This window comes from Pteropus vampyrus, unplaced genomic scaffold (assembly GCF_000151845.1).
Source record: "Pteropus vampyrus isolate Shadow unplaced genomic scaffold, Pvam_2.0 Scaffold72, whole genome shotgun sequence".
Taxonomy (NCBI): Eukaryota; Metazoa; Chordata; class Mammalia; order Chiroptera; family Pteropodidae; genus Pteropus; species Pteropus vampyrus.
This window is the reverse complement of record NW_011888853.1, coordinates 4,350,421-4,360,300: the sequence shown is the minus strand read 5'-3', so window position 1 is coordinate 4,360,300 and position 9,880 is coordinate 4,350,421. Positions and strand designations below refer to the sequence as shown.

The 9,880-nt window shown below is 55.9% G+C and overlaps 1 protein-coding gene across 1 annotated transcript in view; it reads left to right on the top strand.

The window, feature by feature from the left end:
• Positions 1-9,880, top strand: part of TIMP2 (TIMP metallopeptidase inhibitor 2) — a 12,953-nt gene that overhangs the window by 2,522 nt on the left and 551 nt on the right. Inside the window, exons 3-5 of the mRNA XM_023531635.1 lie at positions 494-602; positions 7,039-7,163; positions 9,747-9,842. Coding sequence (XP_023387403.1) covers positions 494-602; positions 7,039-7,163; positions 9,747-9,842 — 330 coding nt within the window. The remainder of the gene's footprint in view (positions 1-493; positions 603-7,038; positions 7,164-9,746; positions 9,843-9,880) is intronic.

Below are 9,880 nucleotides of genomic sequence, written 5' to 3'. Positions count from 1 at the left end.
AACAAACCCCCTTCACCTGGGCAGTAGATGTGTCCCAAAGGCTGTAAGTAAATCAGAGGTCGAGACATCACACCCCAGAGTTACACCCTAACCACGGGCACCTCTCCGCTCTGCGTCAAGTCGCTGGTGCTGGATACACTTCCTGGGAGTGTACACAGGGGCGACCCCCACGATGGGTCAGCACCGCCGGGGAGGTGTACAAGCCCCTCCGCAGAGACTCTGAAATGACCTCGCGGGTAGCAGGAAGAGCGCAGGTGTTGTTCCACCCAGACGGGTCCCTCTGGGTGACAGTGTTCTGCCTGCCGACAGCTGCCACACTAAGCGATAAATGACGCCAAAGAATCGCTTCTCATCAGGAGCGCTGTCTTCTCCCCGTCTCCCTGGCGCATTTCTGTCCCCCGTCCGCGCTGGCGGGACCCCTGGGGCAGGTCGGGCTCGGAATTCGCCGGCTGTGCAGCCTCCCCTGACATTTCCGCGCCCATGTTTTTTCCAGATGTTCAAAGGACCTGACAAGGACATAGAGTTTATCTACACGGCCCCCTCTTCGGCCATATGCGGGGTCTCGCTGGACGTTGGAGGAAAGAAGGAATATCTCATTGCAGGTGTGTGCAGGGAACATCCTTAGAGGCTTGTCGGGTCTGCGTCTCCGGGCTCCGGGGCGGGCAGGTGGGCAGCCTGAGAGGCAGCAGGTAGGACAGAGCCTTAATGAAAAGAAACAAAGTCAACCGATAGTCATAGGAAATTCAAGGTCAGGCGACACAAAGAGGTGAGAACTTTTGCCCTTTGATCCTGAAAGGGAGGCTTGGGCAAGGCTGGTCAGGAAGCGGGAGGGAGGGTCGAAACCTTGTTTTAAATCTGTTGATACTGTCAGGCCCTCTCCCTGGTTCAGCGTCTCTTTTTCTATTGAGGCAAAATATACATAACATAAAATCTGCCGCTGTAACCATTGTTAAGTGCACAGTTCTGTGACATCGAGTACAGTCACGGTGTCGTGCAGCCGTCACCACCATCTCCAGGACTCTCTCGTCTTCCCAAACTGAGTCTCTGCCCTGCTGAACAGAGTCCCCAGCTCCCGCCCCAGCCCCCGGCGACCTCCGGTCCACTTTCTGTCTCTATGAATGTGACTATTCCGGAGCCCTCATGTGAGTGGAATCATAGAATATTTGTCCTTCAGTGTATCACGATGATCTCTAGATCCATCCGTGGTGTAGCAGGTGTCAGAATTCCTTCCTTTTTAAGGCTGAATGATGTTCCGTTGTCTGGATGGACCACATTATATTTATTGTTGCATCTTTCTTTTTGAACTATGTTTGTAAATAAAGCATCTTTCTTTACTTCTTTCTCCTGCCTCTGTGGCCTGCCCAGCCAGGCGGCACCCCGGGAGTCTAGAGCCCGGTTCCTCGGCCTCAGTGCCGGTGACATTTGAGACGAGGTCAATTTTTGTCACGGGGGCTTTTCTACACATTGTGGGACATTTAGCTGCATTCCCGGCCTCTACCCGCTAATCGCCATAACATCCTCCCTACCAGTGTGGGGTCTCTAGACATCACCTGATGTCCCCTAGAGGGCAGAACTGCCCAGCCTGGAGACTGGTCTAATAGACCGTCCGGTGACAGTGGAAATGCTCTACGTCTGTGTTGCCTAGTGTGACAGCCACACGCGGCTGTTGAACGTATGAGCCCGTGTCCATGGCTAATGCGACCGAGACACGGGGGCTTTCATTTAAGTGTAAATGTGACCCCTCGTGCGGCTGGTGGCCACTGGACTGGCCAGTGCTTGTCGGGCAGTAAGGGACACTGCTGCCCTCTGTGTAGGGGAGGTGGGTGGGGTCAGATCACAAGCTGACAGGAAAAGCCGTCAGGAGGGTCAGCTCCCCTACACTGACAATGTGTTTTGCTCCACGGTCCAAATTTAATCATGAAAATTAAGTCCGGATCCAAATCTCCATGATTTGGAGGATTTCCTTCTGTTTAGGTCATTTGTACCTTTTCCCCCTCCGCTGAGAATATTCCAAAATCGACACATCTAGCAGGCGCCCGTGAGTGCCCAGCCCTGTGCTTGGTGCGGCGGGAGCTCGGCAGGGGGGGCCCTGAGAAGCAAGCGCGTGTCCCCACTGCGGGGGTCGGGAGGAGGAACGAGAGGCGATGAGACAGGCTTTGTGTGGGAGCGGACGGAGCAGTGAGCGGGTGCTTGGAGGGTGCAGAGAGAGAGAGAGAGAGAGAGGAGAGAGAGAGAGAGAGAGAGGGAGAGGGAGAGAGACCCTCGAAGGTGCAGGACCCAGACGTCGTGTCTGGAAGAGATGCCGACCTCGGCGCCGGGCGGGAGGTCGCTGCGGCGAGGACGGTGCCCGGGCAGCGAAGGGGACACGGGGACTTCTCGACCTGGTTTCCTAGTCCCTACACCCAGACTTTTGTTCTCTCCTTGGAGATGAGGGACATTTTTTTCTTCTTTTACGGGCACGTCTGAACATCCTAAATTTCTCATTAAGAGCATCTGTTGTTTTTAACAGTTTTATTGTGATGTAATTCACGCACCATACAGTTCACCCCCCGCAAGCGTGTAGGCCGATGGTTTCGGTGACGTGGCAAAGGCCTGCAACCATCACCACAGTCCAGGCCCGTTAACCCTTAGCCGCTCCCCCCGCCCCAACCCCCGTTCTCCGCCCACCCTGGCTCTTAGCGACCACTCATCTACTTTCCGACCCCCGGTCCCCGCTTCGGTATTGACGGACTCGTGTGATATACCGTGTGGTCCTTCGTGTCGACCTCTGTTGCTCGTGACTTTCCACTGGAGGACGCATCACCTTCGTCTCCCCGGTCATCGTTTCCCGGCCGCTGGGGCTGCGTCCACCGCTGGCCTGTTATGAATGATGCTGCTGCGAACATTCGTGTACGAGGCTTTGCGTGGACGTGTGTTTTCATTTCTCCCGCACGGACGCCCGGGAGCAGAATCGCAGGACATATGGTGACTCTGTGTTTAATCATTTGAGGAGCTGCCAGACTGTTTTCCAAGGCAGCAGCGCCGTTTTTCCATTCCCAGGACCTACTATTTTTGTAAGAAAAATAACATCGCACGGAGAGAGGGGTACAGGGGCAAAAATCAGCTTACGTCCTGGCTCTGCCGTCACGGTAGCATGGGAAGCGGCAAGGGCAGAGGGTTGCATGGTGCGTGGGGCACAGGGGCGGGCGCCCACCGGGGGCGGGGTGAGGAGGATGCTTCGGCGTGAGCACGGAGCAATGCGGAAGGAAGTCAGCCCGCCCGTTGGCGTTAATTATGTCTCCTTTTTTCTGCTTTCCTGTATTTGCTAAGTTCTGCAAATTATGACATCTGTTACTTTTATGATCCAAAAAATAAGATCTGCAGAGAAGAGAGTGGAGATGAAACGTCTCGTGGTGCAAGGAACTTACAGCCCTAACAAACCAACGGCTTCTGGTTTTCTGCCCTTTTTGGCCGGGTGGGTAAGGAACCCCAGAGAGCTCGGACTCCTCACATCGCCCTCTAGGGGCTGTCTGGCTGAACTGCAGAGCTGCGGAAGCACTGTTTAAAGGAGGGCGGGGTGGGGTCCCCTCGTGGTGGCTCCAGGGTGGTAAAGTGACCTTGGTCTGGGTTCAGCACCTCCCCGTCAATAGGAATCGGATGCCCTTTTCCTGGCACTGATGCTCTCCAAATGCTTTTCATGCCGATTCCATTTAATCCTTGCGACCCTCTGTGATGAAGGCACTATTGTGATTCCCACTTTTCAGGTGAGGAAAACTAAGGAATAAGGAGATGGAGCCGGGAGCCCCAGGTGCACCAGATAGATATGCCTGTCCCCATTTTCATGAACTGATTCTTAGATGTTGGCTGACGTCGTGTTGGTAGCTTAAGATCAGCCCGCGTGGGAGTGTGTACACCGCAGGCGTCGGCAGATGCTACACGCTGCATCCCTTCCTCCCAAGTGGCCAGCACATGACCTTGGTCTTCCCAACTCCCAGTCTCTTACATCCCCCTGTGGCTCATTCAGTCCTGGCTTCACGTCTGGATGCCCCAGCTCTCGCCCAGCGGTCCTCCGCCCGCACCGCTCACTACACTGCCACAGGGAGTGAGTTCGCAAACATCCTGGTGCTCAGGCCGACCCCCGGCCAAGTCCTGTGGTATCTCTGGGGCTGGGGCTCGGGCATCAGCATTTTTAAAGCTCCCCCTAGGAAAGTCTGGCGTGCAGCCAGGACGGACAGCCAGCTTCTAGTGAGAACCCTTCGTGCTCTGGGTCAGAGGCAGACCTTTCATCCGCGAGGTGCTGAGTAGCCAGTGAGCACGTACTCAGGAGGGCTGCGCCCAGCGGCCGAGGTCGGTCAGCTCCCTTGCAAAGGGACTCTCTCGACATAATCTTAATCTTCTGTGGCCCTTCGTGGTCAGTATCCTAACTGGTCACGGAGCATAAGATCAACAAAAGGCATTTCTCATGGTGGCTGGCTCGCCCGCCACAGAGGAACCTGCCTAATCCGGCTTCTTCCCCAGGCTCAATGACATTAGCCCAGGTCCGATCTGGTGCTGACTTTCTGAAGCACAGATTCCAGATCGTTCTCTCCTGGAGTCGGGATGGGCTAACCAGAAATCACGGGGTGCAATAAATCGCTCTGCCAGCACTGGCTGCAGCCCTGCAAGCGACCACACAGCCCGAGGCAGCCCACTTTTCTCGGGCTGATGACTCAACGTCACATGCCGAGTCGGCCCCAGGAGACACTTGTGTGTTCAGGATTCTTTATGGAATTGGCCCTGTAGATTTATTCTACAGTCTTCTCTTCCAAAAGGCAAAGTAAACATACACTCTCAGTTACAGACGTTAGCGAGTTCCTGTCTCTCCGTGTCTAAGAGCGGCTTTGCTTTGTTTCCGAGGCAGACGTGAGTAGAATGTTGTCACAGACGCTCACACCAAGTCTCAGTTGTCTCTTAATGTTCCGAGATGCTCCCCCATTTATGCATGACATCCGAAGTTCACGTTCGCCCGGGAACTAGGGCCGTTGAGAGAAGGTACGGTTTGCATTTCGTCACCTCGTCCTGCCTTTGCTTCCTCTCTGCGGAAGCTCGAACTGGTGGTGCAGAGGTCAAAAGCGAAGGTCGTCATCGGGAACGTTTTACTGAGCAGTTACTGCAAAGCGAGGGATGGTGGCCAAAACAGGACCAAGACGCAGCCCCTACCTTATGCGAATGAAGGACCAAGGTACCTAAGGACGACGAGCAGTAGAAAGGGGGACGTTGATGCCAGACGAGGGCACAACAGACGTCGCTCGAGAGGGTCAGAGGGCAGAACCAGAATGGAGCTCAGCCCATCCGCGGGGAATGTCAAGGCTGGGCGGGGGAAGGGCGGTAGGACACCTGCACAGGTAGTAAATGCCGGAGGAACCCGGGATGTAGCAGCGAGTTACTGGCCATCTGCCAAGTGTGCTCCTTCCTTAGCTACCCTGAACTCCCAGGAAATGGCTACGGGTCTAGAAGAAAAAGCCAAAGATCTACTTTTGAAGTGGCGAAGGCCACCTAAACACTTCTTTCTAGTTCTTAGGATTCAGCATATGTGCCGCAGTAGTAATCCTGCCTCTCCATCCATGGACTCCCTTTCCTCCCCTGGAATGTTACGCTAGGCCAGTCGGATACAAGGAGAGACAGAGCCCCCGGAGCTAAGAGGAACGGGGAGACAGAAGTGAGGACATAGGATTCATATCCAGGGAGTGCTTCCTGCCACCTGCCCAGCACACACGATGTCACCTGTGCCCAGTGCAGCCTCGGGCAGGCCGGTCTGTTTCTTCCAGAGATAGATCACAGTGCCATTTATGCCGGCAGGGGACAGGGCACAAGCTGCATGATTACTTCATCAAGTACGTTTCTGTTAGCGGATTTTCCGCTCCGGCGCTGTGCCTGAGGCCACTCGGCTGGATGCACTAAAGCTTTGTCACGTTGGCGGGGTGGTGCTCAGGGGCAGCCCAGGCTCCTGTCTGCCTCTGGGGTGCTGGGCCCTGGTGCTCATCACTAGCATTACTGCCATCCTGGCAGGAGGGGTATGGTTTTACATCACCTCTGTGGCCCTCGTGAGGTTCTGTCACCCACCAGAATACGCTCGTTCGTCTTTTTCTCCTGCCCAGCTAACGACAAGGCTGTTGCCAGTGTGAGCTCTTCAGCAAAGGCGGGGCGGGGGTGGGGTGGGCCGGGAAGCTGAGGTGGGAGAGATGAATAGCACCTCAGCATCCCCACGAATTCAGAGCAGATTTCCAGTTTTATGAAATTCCATGGTTTTGCTATTCATAATGGAAAGACCCAGAATGGAGGGTTTCTTCAACATCAAATGCAGGAAATGCACGTGAATAAACGTTTGATGAAAACCAGTACAACCTACATACGACGTGATCTTCTGTATATCAGCACGTGTGCATAAAAGAATATTAGGGAATACATCGAAGTGTTAGCTGCAGGTAATGTAAATAGGGAGTTTTTTAAAGTTATTTTTTGCTTCTCAGTCTTCTACAGTGAGTATGCATTCTCTTAGACTCAGAGTAAACAGTCCGTGGTGTGTTAGTCTGCTCGGGCTCCTGTAACAAGATAGCACGGACTGGGTGGCTTAAACCACAGCCGTTTATGTCATCACAGTCTGCAGGCTGGAAGTCCAAGGTCACAGTGTCGCAGGGTCATTCCCCCGAGGCCTCTGTCCTCGGCTTGCAGACGGCCGTCTTCTCCCTGCGTCCTCAAGTGGCCGTCCCTCTGTGTGTCTGTGCCCTCATCGCCTTGTAAGGACACCAGTCACACTGGATCAGAGCTTGCCCACCCTAACGACCTTATATTAACTTAATCACCTCTTTAAAGATCCTCTCTTCAAATACCATCGCATCATGTGCTGGGGGCTCGGGCTTCATTATATGAATTTAGGGGGGACACAGCTCAGCCCACAGCACACCGTATTGTTTGAATTAACCTCCACCTGCCTGAGCTGCATCCAGATGCGGGAGGTGGGCAGAGGAGGGGAGGAACTTGTCACTTACCCTGAGCTTGGTGACCCCCGTCTCTCCTCAGGAAAGGCCGAGGGGAACGGCAAGATGTACATTACCCTCTGTGACTTCATCGTGCCCTGGGACACCCTGAGCACCACCCAGAAGAAGAGCCTGAACCACAGGTACCAGATGGGCTGCGAGTGCAAGGTAAGCTGGCATCGTCTCCTTCCAGGCTTCCCCTCCTACCGCCGCCTCCAGTGGGGCTGCCCGGGTTTATCCCTGGCCTTCCAGGGCCTCTCACTCCACAGGAGCCTGGCTTAGGACAGGGACAGAGCCTTTGGGCCCTGGGCCCTGCAGAGCCCTGAGACACGCCTCTGCCAGGGGTATCTACGACAAGGCTGTCGCCAGTGTGAGCTCTTCAGCAAAGGTGGGGCGGGGGGCGGGGTGGGCCGGGAAGCTGAGGTGGGAGAGATGAATAGCACCTCAGCATCCCCACGAATTCAGAGCAGATTTCCAGTTTTATGAAATTCCATGTTTTTGCTATTCATAATGGAAAAACCCAGAATGGAGGGTTTCTTCAACATCAAATGCAGGAAATGCACGTGAATAAACGTTTGATGAAAACCAGTACAATCTACATACAACGTGATCTTCTGTATATCAGCACGTGTGCATAAAAGAATATTAGGGAATACATCGAAGTGTTAGCTGCAGGTAATGGGTGTAAATAGGGAGTTTTTTAAAGTTATTTTTTGCTTCTCAGTCTTCTACAGTGAGTATGCATTCTCTTAGACTCGGAGTAAACAGTCCGTGATGTGTTAGTCTGCTCGGGCTCCTGTAACAAGATAGCACGGACTGGGTGGCTTAAACCACAGCCGTTTATGTCATCACAGTCTGCAGGCTGGAAGTCCAAGGTCACAGTGTCGCAGGGTCGTTCCCCCGAGGCCTCTGTCCTCGGCTTGCAGACGGCCGTCTTCTCCCTGCGTCCTCACGTGGCCGTCCCTCTGTGTGTCTGTGCCCTCATCGCCTCGTAAGGACACCAGTCACACTGGATCAGAGCTCGCCCACCCTAATGACCTTATTTTAACTTAATCACCTCTTTAAAGACCCTCTCTTCAAATACCGTCGCATCATGTGCTGGGGGTTCGGGCTTCATTATATGAATTTAGGGGGGACACAGCTCAGCCCACAGCACACCGTAATGTTTGAATTAACCTCCACCTGCCTGAGCTGCATCCAGATGCGGGAGGTGGGCAGAGGAGGGGAGGAACTTGTCACTTACCCTGAGCTTGGTGACCCCCGTCTCTCCTTAGGAAAGGCCGAGGGGAACGGCAAGATGTACATTACCCTCTGTGACTTCATCGTGCCCTGGGACACCCTGAGCACCACCCAGAAGAAGAGCCTGAACCACAGGTACCAGATGGGCTGCGAGTGCAAGGTAAGCTGGCATCGTCTCCTTCCAGGCTTCCCCTCCTACCGCCGCCTCCAGTGGGGCTGCCCGGGTTTATCCCTGGCCTTCCAGGGCCTCTCACTCCACAGGGGCCTGACTTAGGACAGGGACAGAGCCTTTGGGCCCTGGGCCCTGCAGAGCCCTGAGACACGCCTCTGCCAGGGGTATCTGGCTGTGTGGCCTGTAGCTTCCAGGAAGAGGAAGTTCATGGGGAGAACATTCTCCTATGAGTATTTCTCTAGGTGCAAAGACTCGTATGTCTTGTGAAAGTGTCCCAGGTGTGACACTTTCGCCAACGTCCCGGCCGTTCCCACGCGTGGGTCCTTGCGAACGTGAGGGTCTGTGTGTGTCGAATGCCCGAGACCCCAGCCCCGCCTCCTGAAAGCGGCTCAGTGGCCGTGCCAAGCCCAGGGAGAGCAACGCTGACACAGGGCCATGGGTGAGCCGTGCTCCACGGTCCCCGGCCCTGGAGCCTGTCATGGGACACTTCCCGTCCCCGCATCCCTCCCTGCCAGCCCCAGCACAGGAAGCACTGCTGGGCACCAGGCGCCCCTCTGTGTCACCATTAGTGAGGCTGGGTCCCGAAGGTGCTGGGCCAGCACGACCCCGCTGGCGGGGCCGCTGGGACTGGCCGGTGCCGGTCGGGTCTGCGTGCAGCCCTGCCGTCCATCCTCGTGGGTGGCCATCAGCCCAGCCCTGGCTCCTTCGAAACGTGGATTCCGACCCACAGCTGCACGTACGTTGAGCAGACTCCTCCGTGTCCAGCATGAAATCGGAAACACGTCCTGCCTGTTTCCGTGCGCGGCCGTCACGGCTTCAGGCTGCGGACTCGGGGTCCTCAGCCGTGCGTGCGGCCCCGCTGAGCCGCGTGCGTGACCGCACCGTGCCGAACCTTTCGTTTCACTCGCCCCGTCTCAGTGTCTCCAGGAAACAGAAGCCCCGTTGTTGTTTGTTGTTGTTGTTGTTGTAATCGTTGCTGTTAGACCCCCGGGAGGGTGGGAGGGAGCTAAAGCCATGTTGCCACACCCAGAGAAGGCGACCGGCTGGCCCAAAGCCGTGCGGTAGCTGGGGGGCAGAGGCCCTGCACGGGGCTCCCCCAGGCTTCGTCTCCCCTTGGGCAGGCCACCTCCTGCTGTCTGGAGAGCAGGGGGCGTCGGCGGGGCTGCTGATGGAGTGGGTTCGGCTCCAGTCCCAGGCCCCGCCCTCCCCGCTTCACTCACTGGGTCATTCATTCAGCAAAGCGCCCTGACCGCCTGCGCCTGGCGCACTGCTGGGGTCTGGGGGTGCCCCCGCGCGGCCTCAGCCCTCCACCGAGTCCACCTCGCACCCCCTCTTCCTAGATCACGCGCTGCCCCATGATCCCCTGCTACATCTCCTCTCCGGACGAGTGCCTCTGGATGGACTGGGTCACGGAGAAGAACATCAACGGGCACCAGGCCAAGTTCTTTGCCTGCATCAAGAGAAGCGACGGCTC